A 15,430-nucleotide genomic window follows, 5' to 3' on the forward strand; every position below is an offset into this window, starting at 1 on the left:
TATGATTTCATTTAGATGGTTTATCAGTACAGACAGAGGAAGCTGAAGTTCTCAGCTTTTAATGGAGAACTGTTTATGGCAGGCAGCAGAGGAAGTGCCTACACTAAGGCTGAACAAAGCCTTGCATAGAGCAGAACACAATGCACTGGCCGTGAGCTGCTGACGAATCATTTTTCATTATGTGCGCGTATATTCAAAACTATCATTTTATTTTGCAGTCCTTGCCAGGGGGTAATCCCCAAGGGACATACGAAGAAGCAAACAAGGAAGAAAATAAGGAGAAGAACAGATACCCCAACATCCTTCCCTGTGAGTATACTTTCTGTTCAGTTTTCTGAGTCACACCTACAAGCTTCCTGTCCCATGTGTCACATGCCTCAAACACTCTTGTTTCCCTTGCTACAGTAGATTCTTCAGAAGAGTTTGTGTGTGCAGTTGCAATGAAGTGGTTTCATCACAAATCTTTTTTACTTGCGGTTTCTGCTGTATTTTCACAATGCATCACGGTTTAGGTTTTTTTAAACTGTTCTTCACCTTAAATAAATGGTTTGAATTCCATGGAAACATGTTCATTTGCTTTCAAGGCAAGAGCTACCACTTATTTTAATACAAACCTTCTAGTCACCCTATCACAAAGACTTGAAATATATACTTCCTATACTTTTACGGAGCCATGTTTCTATTTTTGGACTCTTCAGAATAATCCTCATCCTCATCTTGGCCTTGGTGTAGCTCCACCCCCCACCCAGCTGTATTATGATTGGCTGCACCTTGCAAACTGAAAGTTTGAACAGCAGGTTGGAGGGGCTGCTGTGCTGACACAGTCAGAGCTATGACCACGTTAAAGACAGATTAGTGATTGTTGGAAGCCAGATTTGTGAAATACAGGTTTTATAGAATTTATAATGAGACTAGGTTTGCCCAAGAGCCACAGATGAATAGTATAAAATATAAATAATTGCTTAATTTCAAGGGGAAGTGGTAAACAAATTTGTAAGAACAAAGGTGGTTACATTCTACGGTTCTTATGTCATAGCGTTTCATATAGTCCTTGCTGTGTTAGCTCTGCAGATCAGTAATCACAGTACGTCTCTGTGCTATCAACAAGCAGCTGCGTTGTCTCTGCAGAGCCAAAACATCCAATTCCATCAAAAACACTCAGGTCACTGTACTTCAACAGACTCCACTGAGAGAAAACTGTTTCAGGCCTTCTTAAATGGAGACCAAATACCAAAATGATGACATTGGGAATCACTTGAACATACACTGAGTGCAGCATTTTCAGCTTTCTCCGGGTTTAAGGGAATACAGGTCTGCTGTAAATATATACAAATAGTGTAAACAAATGACAGTAAACCAGAAGAGCCTTAAAAAAGTTACTGCTTGTTTAAAGGCTTAATGCCAAATTAGTCAGGCAGTCTGCTGATTGTGGCTTCAGACTGCACAGACATGCTTTAATCTTCTCATCCAGCCATCTCCAAGAAAGCAAAAGTATATTTCTCAATATATATATTTTATAATCATTTTTAATAATGTAGTAATGATACACATTGTAAACTGATTTAAAAGTTACATTTTTGCTAAATTTGTGGTACTTTTCATTGCAGATGATCATTCTAGAGTGGTGTTAACAGAGCTGGAGGGAAATCCCTGTTCAGACTATGTGAATGCCTCTTACATTGATGTGAGTCCTTTTTTGTGCCAAAATAGTGAATTTGAGCTTGAACTCTTGAGCATTTAAATACTTGTCTGATCTCTACCATTTCAGGTGAAAAACAGTGAAGATTATTAATCCTATATTTATTTTTGATTTTTAAAAAAATAGGGTTTCACGGAAAAGAACAAATTCATAGGCGCACAAGGTAAGCTATAGGGCATTTAGAAACATGACATAATTATCTCTCTATATATTTTTAGTTTTAAATTGTGGTTTAATTAAATTTTTCTTGGGGGGGGGGGATCTGTTAGGTCCAAAAGAAGACACCGTAGCAGATTTCTGGCGGATGATTTGGGAGCAGAAAGTATCAACCGTTGTTATGTTGACAAATCTGAAAGAAAGAAAAGAAGTAAGTGATTTTAAACGTTGTTCATAACGGGAGTGCTTCAGTTGTCATGTGGTCTCTACAGCTATAACTACAGTGTTTGCTTCTTCCACCAACTCTCGTCTCTAACAGCATTTTGGACAAGGGAAGTGAAAAGTAAAGTTTCCCTTAAGCACATTTAAATATAGATTTCATTGGTTGTGGTCAAAGGTGGTGTCAGATGATGTTATCTTGTCTGACGCCTGTTTCTCTGCTACATGTTAAGGGAAAAAGTATTTTCCCTGTTCCTGATTTCCTGATTTCTTATTTACTTTCTTATTGTTGCACTTACATGTTTTGTATCAAAAAATTTCCATATTAAACAAAAATAACCGGATTAAATACAAAATGTAGTTTTGAATTTATTAAGGAAAAAAAAAGCTATCCAAACCTACCTGGCTCTATGTGAGAAATGGTTGACTGTTGATCTACTTAGAAAATGCTGCAATGTTTTTATACAATATGTAACTGTACACAAACTTTACAAAACGTTTGCACTGGATAGTGTCTTTCTTATATCTTCCCTCATCTTGAACACTGACCTTAACTGAAGCAAGTGAGGCCTGCAGTTCTTTAAATGTTGCTCGGGATATTTTTATGACATCTTCGATGAGTCTGCGATGTGCACTCGGAGTACTTTTGGTAGGCCACCCACTTCTGGGAAGGTTCATGACTGTTACAAGTTTTCTCCACTTGTGAATAATGGTTCACTGGAGTCACAAAGCCTTAGAAATGGCTTTGTAACCTTTTCCAGACTGATATATGCTTCTTTAGATCGTAGCATGATGCTCTCAGCGTACCACATTTTATTAAACAGGTTCTATTTAAGGTATTTCTTGATTCAATTACTTTTTCACACGTGGTGAGGTACGTTTTTATAGCTTTTTTCCTTAATAAATGGAATGAGGTTTTAATCATTATTTTAACAACTGCATTTTGTATTTACTTGGATTATTGTTGTCTAACATTAAAGATTTTTTTGATCTGAAGTAGGGTAAATATGCAAAACACTAAAATCAGGAAGCGGGTAAATACTTTTTCACAGCACAGTACTTGAAGTGTTTTTACTGTGAGCAAAGGCGACTTTATTAACAAAGGATTGATAAAAATAGGGAAGTATTAAAAAGGGTGTTAATGTGTTCAAATCAGCTGTCATATAACGTGTGAGATAAAGTCGTCCAAGGTAGTATCATAATCAAGTAAAAATAGATATGGAGTGGTTTCACCGCTCTCATATACTAACTGCTTGCTTACAGATGGAAGTCATGCAAGTTACCCGTTTGTCTTAATAAAGGAAACTTTTTTAGATGTGTCACAGACAGTTGCTTTGATCATTTATTCATTACAGCACAGCGTCTCCGTGGTTATAGAAAGAGGGTCCTGGGTTTGAGCCAGGTTTCTCTGGGAGATTTGGTTTTCTCCTGCCATCAAAAACATGCTAATCGTGTTAATTTCCATCACTGCACCACTTACAAAGACACAGCTTTATATTTAAGATGGCAAAAGCCAGAGAATCAGTTTTGCTATGTAGATCAGTAAAAATGAATACTAATATTAATGGATATCATCTCTCTGCAGGACAAATGTTACCAGTACTGGCCAGACCAGGGTTGTTGGACTTACGGAAATGTGAGGGTAGCGGTCGATGACTTCACAGTCCTGGTGGATTACACCATACGCAAGTTCTGTGTGCAATATGTAAGTTTTGACCATTGACTCTGTTATTATTGCACATAGTATGCATACATTATAAATTGTGGTTATTTTTTTCTGATAGCAAATATATCCAGAACTATGGATAAAATCAATTGCCACCATGACGCTGGTTAGCGTTAACAGCTTCCTGTCTAGTCTTTAAACTCAATTCATAACACTCAATAGTAGCACTTGTCAGCAACACTTGGCTAGAATTAAACAAAGTTTCACCACTCATAATAAACCAGAATCCATCCATTATCACGGCAATATATTGTATTTATCACCACCCATCCAGATTTACCAATCCCATAAAACAACCAATCTTTTGCTAAGTGGTACTGGGAACTGAAATCTCACGAACAGTTTTCTTAACACTTTCACAAAAACCTTGCACTTTGTCATGCAACCACAGAACATAAATGAAATTCCCCTTTTGAGACTTACATCGCTAACAGATTGGAGTAGCAAATGAAACTGGAAAAGATTTGTACTTACTTTTTGTGATATTGCTTTGATATACTTAATAACTACTTTTAACCATTTAATGTCATGTTAATGTAGTTTTCCCAAGTATTCTTAGGGGTAACATGGTTCTGTTACCCATATGCTGAAATAACATAGTAATACACTAAAGCCTTATGACGCTTCCCATAACTTAGTAGAACTCTATCCAGACATTCTACTTATTTTGGAGCCACTGTAACAGATCCAAAGATCCCCAACAGAAAATGATAAAGCTGCAAGTATATGAAAAACTAAAATTACTCTAGACTGCTGCAAGGATTTCAGTGCACCATTATAATATATAAATCCCCCCAAACTCTAATACTCTTATTAAGCCATTCCTTCCAGTAGTAGGGGTGGATTTACCTACATATAATTTTGGGCTCTACTAAATACTAGATGATACATTAAATATGAAGTCAAACAGTCGGACCACTTTGACCCAAATTCGTCTTAGAGGAACAATTATTGGGTTTGTTTTTGCTTCCCTAGCTGGTTTGGGAGTAAGACAGAGTTGATAATGATCTTCAACAGAATGCTCAACCAACAAGAGATAATGGCTTTTCCCCCCTCTTGTGTCTATTTAGCAGGCCAGTGACGCCGCTAAGACTCCCCGCCTGGTCACCCAGCTCCATTTCACCAGCTGGCCTGACTTTGGAGTTCCTTTCTCGCCAATTGGAATGCTCAAATTTCTCAAAAAGGTCAAGTCAGTAAATCCAGACTTCGCTGGGCCCATTGTGGTCCACTGCAGGTATGCGAGAGCTGAGCTAATGTAGCCTAATGTTCAGTATTTTACTGTTTACTCCTAATGGTTTTAATTATCCAATTTGTTTCTGTGGAGATCAGTGTATTATGCTTAAAAATCCCCTTTGTATGTGTGTGGGCAAGCAATCTCTCTGCTAAAGATGGAAACATTTGGAGTGACTATTGCAATACATGTGTTTACAAGCACAGATGTTGCTTTGTTCCCTCCTGATGTCTGTTAACGTGCTAGTGTCAGCTGAGGATTATGGTTCACTCAGCTCAGTGTGTCATTTGTTTTCCATCTCCAGTGCTGGTGTTGGGAGGACGGGAACCTTCATTGTAATAGATGCCATGATTGAAATGATGCACGCAGAGCAGAAAATTGACGTATTTGGGTTTGTCTCCAAGATACGAGAGCAGCGCTCGCAACTCATCCAGACAGATGTGAGTTGGGGAAGGATTATGTTAGCCACATGACGTAACGCTAACACCTGGCATGTGTGTGGGACATGTGAATTATCCTTTACAGTAAATCATCTGCAACTAGGCCCATGCATAGTGTGTGTTATTCATCTGTGTGTATTTTCACTCCAGATGCAGTACTCATTCATCTATCAGGCCTTGCTTGAATACTACCTCTATGGAGACACAGAACTGGATGTTTCTTCTCTGGAAGGTCATCTGCAGAAACTGCACAACACCTTTAATGATGGTGATCGGATTGGCCTGGAGGAAGAGTTTAAGGTAGAACCTCTTTTTACATTCAGACCCATAAAGGATCCCATCTAACAAACGCTCACACAATATTACAGACTAAACTTAGAAATCTCTAAAGAAAACCTAACAAAAATGCAGTTGTTTCTTTATTAGTCATTTTAACTTATTAAGCTTTTTATTTGTCAGTTATTGAAACACTTTTCATAAATGTTATGAAGCATGTGAAGGTTCTGGAAACTATGAACCTGCCCACGCAGGCACTAAAAATATACACTAATAATCAATGCAAAAGAAATTCTAGCTTTTTCAATCCCCTTCAGTCATATCACTTCTAAGAACATATAGTGCAGTCAAAAGGTACTTAGCTTCTTCCCCAGTTCTTTCTTTTTTTTTTTTGCATATTTGTCACATGTTTCATATCAAACAGATCAAGCAAATTTTGATGATCTGAAACCACTCTTCTTCAAAATCAGCAAAGAAGACCAACTCATTGCAAATGATCACAAATGGTCAAAGTCCGTTATTAGGTTTAGACAAGACACGTACACATAGATAGCTGGTTTACTCTTAATAAATGAAATCATGATGTAAAACTGCCTTTTTATTTCCTTTGGTTATCTTTGTCTAAACGTATCTGAAATATGTGAAAGAAAAAAAAACAAAAATCAGCACACCACTGCACATATAAACCTGACTTGCATACATTCCTCTATTGCTGCATGAGAATTCAATTGTGCTACAGAATGGTCATTATGATTTATCATCAATACTGCAGCTTAGTTTATTTCCCCTGTTTTGATTCATAAACCAAAGGACGGTGAATATTTTATAAAGTTGTAACATTTAGATTTTCCTTGTTTAGAAACTGACTAACATGCGCATAATGAAAGAGAACATGAGAACAGGAAACCTCCCAGCCAACATGAAGAAGAACAGAGTTCTGCAAATTATTCCCTGTAAGTAAGATGAAATCCATATAAATAACCAACTTATGTCAAATTTTGAGCTGCAGATTACATTGCCTGCAGCTGCCTTTAGAATGTTTTTCTAATTCTGTCCCTTGCAATACTTACAATACCATACTACTAATGTAAACATGTTTTTGAGTTTAATCTGCGTGTTCATGATGTACTGTTTCCATTTCAGATGACTTCAACAGAGTAATTCTTTCCATGAGAAGAGGTCAAGAGTACACAGACTATGTCAATGCGTCTTTTATAGATGTGAGCATATTGTATTTCCTAATTTGTTCTTTCTGAGGTTTTAAGGTATTTGTGTTAACACAAATAATTGTACCGATGAAGCTTTATATTATACTGATAAAGTCCTTTATATTTTGATTTGACTCAGGGCTACAGACACAAGGACTACTACATTGCCACACAGGGCCCTCTGCAGCACACAGTGGAGGATTTTTGGAGAATGGTGTGGGAGTGGAAATGTCACTCCATAGTCATGCTCACTGAGCTCCAGGAGAGGGAGCAGGTAAGCTGCAGTAACTAATCGCTGCAAGCCAGCTATGATTGATGGCTTTAATAAACACAATAAATACACACAACATAAAACGTCCCAGTTCTGATTTCCTGCCTTTGTCATGAAACTGTACATTTATTTAAGTTCATATTTATGAAGTATTTAACTTGTTAAACTACAGTTTCTTTTATTCATCGCTGTGAGTAAACAAATGTTCATCTGTTTTGCAGGACAAATGTTGCCAGTACTGGCCGACAGAGGACTCAGTCTCCTATGGAGACTACACAGTAGAGCTAAAGGGAGACACCCTGTGTGAAACCTTTAGCCTACGAGACTTGGTACTCACCTTTGTTCCGGTAAGCAAATTAAACCTGTCCTATCAATACAGGCAAATGTAACACGCCTGCTCTGCATCTTTATCAGTTATCGTGAAATAAAGGCTTTTATTGATCCTTCATGCAATTCCTTTATATAAAATAATTGGTTTTTAGAATATGAAAATTGAACAAGTGTCACAACACAACATAAAATAACTCCATTACAACTTCTGAATTCTTACCCAATAATAATAATGGATTGGATTTATACAACGCTTTTCAAGGCACCCAAAGCACTTTACAATGCCACTATTCATTCACTCTCACATTCACACACTGGTGGAGGCAAGCTACGGTTGTAGCCACAGCTGCCCTGGGGTAGACTGACAGAGGCGAGGCTGCCATATCGCGCCATCGGCCCTTTGGCCAACACCAGTAGGCGGTAGGGTAAAGTGTCTTGCCCAAGGACACAACGACCAGGACAAAGAGCCCGGGGATCGAACCGGCGACCTTCCGGTTACAGATGCGCTTCCCAACCCCCTGAGCCACGGGGCGACTGTGGCTCAGGGGTATCAAATAAATAAGGATAAGGATATAAAATTAAAAAATAAATAATTAAAAGCATCTTGCCATTAGCACGTCTTAAAATTAGGCAAATAGGACCTCAGATGAACACTACCACGTTATTTACACCACGTCATTTAAAGAAAACTAAGCCAAACTGTAGAAACAGTCGGTAAAATAACTAAGAATCATTTTCAGAATGGTTCTTAGTCATCAATCATACACTTTCTGTATGATTTTTTTTTTAAGCCAATCACTTTTAGAATATCTGCTGTGCATGAGCTAATGTGGCTCCAGCTTTAGCTTTTGAGCAGATGTCCTCATGTTATGAATTTGCTGGGAGATCCACTGGTGGGAAGATTGGTGGCTGTGTTGAATGTTGTGATCTAAAGTTTGACAGAGAGATACCGATAATGATTTGGTGATTTTCTTTCTTTTTTCTTCTTCTTTTTTTTAAGAAAGTCAATATATCTGAAGATAATTTTTTACCTTTTACAGACGTGAAACAAACAGATTTGTTTCATTCATTGGTCCTTACTAAGACGATATAGTGATGCAGTTTAAAAATACTACCGTTTTATTGACACAACGTTATGAATTACAGAGAATATGTGTGTACCCTCTGGTGGACAAACTATGTATTGTCTCGTTTCATTTATCGAGTGTTTTAAATGCTAAAACCAATAACAGCAGCAATCTCTCTCACTGTAGTTTAGTGTTTGTAAATGAACTTATAGCCCTTCCCAGCAGCAGCTGCTTACCTAAGATCCCTGCTGATGTTTTGTCATGTATGCTTGTATTTACCCGATTTTCAAACCTCTTACGGACAAGGTTTTTTTTTCTATTATGTCCTGATACATAAAACCTTAAAACTGAATAAAGGTGTACTATATATTTTTTAAATTGCTGTATTGCAATGATTTTCAAATCATTTAAACTACAGATGTGAGTGAAAATGGTATAAAGATATCAACAAGTGAAATGACAGATTAGTTGCTTAGTAGAGTGTTAGTTAAAAGATGAGTAGGATTTTTTTTAGAAAGTTGAAAGTATTTTTATCTTTGTAAAGCTAGACAGGCTCTAATACAATTGGCTAACAGCAACAAATCTCTAAGTGAGTATATCGAGCTCTCTGGGCTGCCAGAGGGAAAAATAAGGATAGGAAGTGTTTAGGGTTATCAAGCGGGAGCCTCCCATTTCATATATTTTATTTAATTCGACCCGCCTCACCTCCCAGAGGCTTTGTAGTACATTCCTGCCTCCCTGGGCCTCACCCATATGTCCACCACTCGTCTGCTGCACGTTTCACCTGTACTGACGTCACACTTGCCATTACGCTTTCATATGCTGCTAATAAATCATATTTGAACGATATTATGATCTCTCAACCGTCTGTGGGTTTCCTCTCAAAGGAGAAGCAGACAAGGATGATCAGGCACTTCCACTTCCACGGCTGGCCAGAGATCGGAATCCCGGCCGAGGGGAAAGGCATGATCGACATTATCGCCGCAGTGCAGAAACAGCAGCAGCAGTCTGGGAACCACCCCATTGTTGTACACTGCAGGTACAACACATAGAACTCTATTCATATAAATATTATATACACTTACCTTGTCACATTTGTTGTCTTCTTTTTTATCTGACAATATAAAATATAGAAGGATTTTTGCATTGCAAACACTGTTCGTGCTTTGTGTGTCCTGCAGTGCTGGTGCAGGGCGAACAGGTACGTTCATTGCACTGAGCAATATCTTGGAGCGAGTCAAGGCAGAAGGCCTGCTGGACGTGTTTCAAACTGTGAAGAGTTTACGCATGCAGAGGCCTCACATGGTCCAAACAGTGGTGAGTGGTTCCCAAGTATTTAAAAGCACTAGAAAAATGTCTCGCTTTAGCTCGAGTGTCGCTGATTTTGTAGGCAATTATGTGTCCATCTTTAACCATCTTTTTTGTTTTCTTTCCGTCCCACAGGAACAATATGACTTCTGCTACAGGGTGGTACAAGACTTTGTTGACATTTTCTCAGACTATGCCAATTTTAAATGATGAGATTTGCCTTAAACACGGTTTTTAAATGTTGTTTTCTAAAGCCAGTTTGTCAGTTTTATGCGTTTCCTTAACTTGGTTAAAATAATCTTCTATTTTGCTATGCACTTGTCCTACCATTAACTCCAGCTCCTTTCTCGCTGTAATATATGGTATGTCAGTCGATGAGAATTGTAAATGAAAAAGCTAGATTAATAATGTATATTTCACAACATGTATGATCATTTCTTCATCATGAAGTGTTGTTTCAGAGTCCGATTTTAGTTTTGTTGTATAATATTGTACTTTAAATGTTTGTGTTATTTTGGATTGACCACATAATATTTTTAAAAGCTGTAGTTATTGTAAATGTATTTATGTATTGACAATGACATTCCTTTCTTTTATTTGGAGAAGATGGCAGGAATGTTAATATTTGTTTTATGTTGTAGTTAATTGTACACATACATTCTTTCATTTTGATGACTTCTGAGATTAGAGGTGATACTGAAACTGTTTTTCATTCTCCTCGAGCTACATGGCCATCACGATTGTGATGCTTTTTCCAATGGAAACGGTGTCTGAAAATGAATGAATGAATCACATCAACCATAATGCAGAGGGCATAAAGTTACGCACCAAAGGCTGAGGTGACGATACATAGGTTTTAGTTTGTTTTTTTAAAATATGGACTGAGGCAGAAGTTCAACAGACGTAGCAGAATCGCAAAAGATTCTTAAACTTTAACGTTTTGTACCTCAAAAGGTCGTGTAACTGCAGTGAACATGGATGTAACATAACTAGAGTCTGCCTTTTGTCTGTAGACAGCAAAAAGCATTTTGCTAAAGTGGCTGCACATTAACAAGCACACAACTAAGCCTTTTACCAAGAACCTGTAATACTGAAGAGCATGTTTACTGCTTTATTTGTATTTTAGACTAGAGTTTTACACAAATTAGTGCCATATGTACTTTTTAAAGACAGGAAGTGTGGTCTCCAAATGTAGTAATTGCAGTATAATTTTACGATGCACAGTCACTATACAGGGAAGTAATAGAAGTTCATCATTAATCCTCAGTCCTGTAATGGCAAAAACCACAATATACCAATGTGGTGCTTCAGTGCCTGTCTAATGCCAGAGAAACAAAAACAGCCCATTATATCTACGTCTACTTCTTTGACATCTTTTAGATTCCATTGGTTTGTTTTGGCACAGTGGTAAAAATGAGGAAGCAGAATGTTTTAAATAAAAACTGTCCAGTGGAGTTTGAGTCTTTTGAAAGTATCTGAATGTTTGAGCTTTTCTGTGCATTTTTCTGAGGTAAATCCATCTGGTACTCCATTAGCAATTTTGTTGATGCTGTATGTAAATATAGGCTGACATGACAAAGTGCTAACATTGTGAAATTCGCTGAACAGCAAGAACCTGTCAAGTGATTGGTCATATTTTCGTGCGCTAAATGTATATGTCTGTGGGAGATGTGAGGTTAAGCACAAGAAACAACCCAAGTCTATTTTTCCCATGGCTCCTTTTCTGTCCGTGCACCCTTTTTGAGAAACTCGAGGAGAGGCTGTTTAACCTACAGCTCTGCCTTTGCTATCTCTGTGGGTGGCCTATCCCTTTTTTGACTCTCAGTGTCTTTGAAATGCAAATTGCAATATTAAAATCTTCTGAAAATGCTGCGGGTGTCTCAAAAAAATGTCTTCAATATGCAACAGCTTTTATGTTTCATTTCAAATTTAGGTGAGATACACAGGAGACAGCTTAAGCTGCCAGTTTGGTTTGTTTGTTTTGCTTTTGAATCAGTGACAGCGGGGTGTTCTTAATGCGATATTTGTGTGGAGAAAATGCTGCATTCACTCTACATAACAGAGTTGCACTTTAACTGTAAATTAGTACTATAACTTTCATATCAACTATTTGCCATGGTTTTTACACATAATTATATGTTGTATCTTACTTCTAAAAAAACAAAACAAAAAAACCCCACACAACCCAAAAACTATTAATCTACCTAGCTCAAGCTCAGGAGATAGAGCAGATCATCTACTACTCAGATTGGTGGTTCGATCCCTGGCTGTTACAGTACACATGCCAAATATCCTGTGGAAAGGTACTGACCCCAAGTTGCTCTCTGAAGGAATGTGTGTGAATGTTTGACTCTTGTATGAATGTGAACGTATGATTGAGGCATGTTGTATAGAGCACTTTGGACTGGTTCCTAGAGCCCTGGATGTCTGCACAACAATAGGCATTTCCCAGCATACATTTTTACTTAAAGCAGGAAAAACATATAAACACTGGCCACTTCATTAGGTACTCCTTTTCAACTGCTCCTTAATGTAAATATCTAACTCGGCCAACCACGTGGGAGGCACTCAGTGTGAACTGAGAATCAGAATATAGACGAGGGGTGATTTAAGTGACTCTGAATGTGATGGTGCCAGACAGGCCAGTCTGAGTATTTCAGAAACTGCTGATCTGAGTTGTCAGAGACAATTCCTTGTTTAATTCAGAGAAGCATGGATTGATTAGTTCAAGATGACAGGAAGGCAACATACAGGAAGGCCATGACGTTAACGCCATTTTATGTGAATCGTAAGACAATAAAAATTTCTAAGTGTGCAGTTTACCTTCTCTTTTTAAGCAACAGTGGAGACATACCACAGACGAACACTAGCCACTGATATGCAGACATCAGAGAAAAACTGTAATGTCAATGTCTATACAAAAGACTGTTTAAGAAAAGAAAGCGAAAACCTCAAACTAATTCAAAACATACACAGTAACAAAGAGGTTTTGTTTGTCCCTCCTTACTCTTCCTACACTTCCATTCTATAAACAATGAAAAAAGTCAGATTTTTTTAACTTGTATATTTAGTTTAAGCCAACAGGGGGCAGTACGCCTCAATCTATATGTAAAGAGTTTTTAATTAAAGGGGCCATTGATCCCCATTAACTGTAACTGCACATCATCAAAAAAGAAACTACAACAAGCTACACATAGGCATACAACACCATACCAAAAACATATGTAAAACAAACAAAACAGCTCCTTACAACACAAATTATTCCCCATATCAGGGTGAGCATTGTGAAAATTATACATTTATTGCGATATCAATTCATGTTAACAATTTCTACCTGCAGTTACGAAAGTCATAGCAAATACATACATTTGAAAAACTATTTTTCCTTTTCTTACACCAAATTAAATTTTTTGGGTTTCCCGGGTTACTAGTTTGGGGCTAGAATAATCATATCCCTCTATGCTGTTATGTGCATTTCTGTACAAAATAATTGTGGGTATTAAAGCAATAATATTTTTCATCATTTTTCTTTTTCTATTTGGACTAAGCGGGGGAGATGTTATCAGAAGGAGTGCACAACTGGCTGGATGTCTCAAAGCTGTGAGCACAGTGCCAACACTCTGACTCTGTCCTATTGTTCTTTACTGAGTCCTCATTCAGTGTTTGCAGTCAAGTCCTGAAATAATACTGATAATGTGATTAATATTACTATTACACTCTGTAGAAATGGTCTGCTTTGATAGGGGACTTTTTTCTGCTTTCCTTCAGTGCGTCATTTCCTTCTTCTTCCTCACACAGTTGTACCGGTAAATCTCTATAGGAGACACCCACTTCCTGAGATCAACAGCAGACTTTTGGAATTTGCGAGTCATTGTGAAAATATCTCTGGTCTCTAACATGTTTTACAACATCACAGAAGCATGTTCTCTTAACGATGCAGTGAATGACGGTTTATCTTTTCACCCACAACTGCAGCAGCTCCTCTCTACTGGCCAATCACAGCAGCTCCTCCATCACTTACAAAGCCAAGAAACGATGTGCCTGTCATTTCTTTAGAAAATAACTCATGGCAAGGTTTTCAGCAGCCCTAGTGCATAACTTCATTACAGTTTCACACACGGCAGAAAACCCAGAGCAATATGCATATTTACAAATGTGGCACAATAACAGTATCTTTATTGACACACAGCTGGCTTGGGATCTAACAGTAAATAATGTTTTGTGTTCTACTACATCATACATGTAAGCTGTTACACACAGATTTCCGCTTTATGTGAAAAGAAAATTGTAATAAAGCACCTCTTCTCTTGATAAATGCACTCCAACTTAGTCTGAGGGCCATGCATGGTCCAATAATTTCAAACAGACTTCACATGTATACTGTTGCATCATCTGAATATGTAGAAATATTAGCCATATATATGGCTAATATTTCCGACTTTCTGGCATTCATGGTGTATGATATTTCACCAAAAACAGCAAAATAATTTCACTAACATTTTCCATTTCTAATAAAACATCTAACCAGGAAACTCTCTGAATGCTGTCTACAAATTTATGTTTAATTGAATCTCTAAAACATCTTTTATTTGATCCCGTTCTGGGTACTTCAGTTTTTGATCACCATTTATGATCACTACACCCAATTGCTACACATATTCCTCTGGAGTATAATTCTGTAACACTGGTAAAGATGTGCTCATTTCAAATAGAGATTTTGGTCCCATCTGCCGTATTATTGATAAAACATAGATAATGTGCATTTGCTAGTTAGAAGCTTCTTTAAATTTTTTTTTTTAAAGGAAAAGCTCTGGGAAGTCTAATATTCAAGTCATAGATCTCATAATCAAGATGACACACCTGATCTAATATGTTACACATTGTATCCAGATGCAAGATGGATCTAGAGGTATAACAGAAACATAAAATATTTTTTTAAATTTCCAATACTGTTAATTTACAGCAGCTGTGGCATAAATATTGGACAAGGTGGTGGTTGCTTAAATTTGTTAAACTCTGTATGTGTGCTTACATAGCAAAAGGTTGCTGTCACCAGTCATTCAGGGAGGAGTAAAGTTAGGCTATTTTTGTCAAACAATTACATTTCCTATCCTTCAGAAAAAAACACAAGAGACAAAAAGCCTCTTTGTTGACAACTTCCTCGGGCAACCAGTGCCATGGTAACAATCCTCAGCGGGAAGAGTTGCTGCCCAAAAAAGGTCAGGATGAGTGAAGAAGTCACATGAATTATGTATTAACCCCCTAACTGACTCCATTACTTTGGTTGACCCCAAGCTAATTCTATTTTGTCATTCACAGTGCCTTCCATTTTCTTTCTAGTATAATATGGAACATGAGCCATTTACAAGCAGGATGACATGAGATGTGACCTCTCTGCTGAAATGCTTTCATATGTAGCTTTGGAAAATAACTTCTGATTATACTGAGTATGTGTCAAAAAAAAAGTCTTGTCACTAGTTCTGTCACTTTGTCCAAAAC

General features: G+C 37.5%; 1 protein-coding gene across 6 annotated transcripts in view; it reads left to right on the top strand.

Annotated features, from left to right (window-relative positions):
* The window catches only part of ptprea (protein tyrosine phosphatase receptor type Ea), a 61,441-nt gene extending 49,638 nt beyond the window's left edge, over nucleotides 1–11,803 (top strand). For 5 of the 6 annotated variants that reach the window (XM_004561166.5, XM_004561167.6, XM_012921866.5 and 2 more), the window contains 15 exons: nucleotides 219–309; nucleotides 1,608–1,684; nucleotides 1,826–1,862; nucleotides 1,969–2,066; nucleotides 3,660–3,779; nucleotides 4,871–5,034; nucleotides 5,336–5,471; nucleotides 5,622–5,771; nucleotides 6,607–6,700; nucleotides 6,891–6,967; nucleotides 7,095–7,229; nucleotides 7,448–7,573; nucleotides 9,511–9,662; nucleotides 9,805–9,940; nucleotides 10,067–11,803. In XM_004561166.5, coding sequence (XP_004561223.1) covers nucleotides 219–309; nucleotides 1,608–1,684; nucleotides 1,826–1,862; nucleotides 1,969–2,066; nucleotides 3,660–3,779; nucleotides 4,871–5,034; nucleotides 5,336–5,471; nucleotides 5,622–5,771; nucleotides 6,607–6,700; nucleotides 6,891–6,967; nucleotides 7,095–7,229; nucleotides 7,448–7,573; nucleotides 9,511–9,662; nucleotides 9,805–9,940; nucleotides 10,067–10,141 — 1,668 coding nt within the window. In that variant the 3' untranslated portion in view covers nucleotides 10,142–11,803. The remainder of the gene's footprint in view (nucleotides 1–218; nucleotides 310–1,607; nucleotides 1,685–1,825; nucleotides 1,863–1,968; nucleotides 2,067–3,659; nucleotides 3,780–4,870; nucleotides 5,035–5,335; nucleotides 5,472–5,621; nucleotides 5,772–6,606; nucleotides 6,701–6,890; nucleotides 6,968–7,094; nucleotides 7,230–7,447; nucleotides 7,574–9,510; nucleotides 9,663–9,804; nucleotides 9,941–10,066) is intronic. The other variant, XM_076887591.1, reaches the window with a different exon arrangement.
* The last annotated feature ends 3,627 nt before the right edge of the window (nucleotides 11,804–15,430 follow it).

Source organism: Maylandia zebra, linkage group LG8 (genome assembly GCF_041146795.1).
Source record: "Maylandia zebra isolate NMK-2024a linkage group LG8, Mzebra_GT3a, whole genome shotgun sequence".
Lineage (NCBI taxonomy): Eukaryota > Metazoa > Chordata > Actinopteri > Cichliformes > Cichlidae > Maylandia > Maylandia zebra.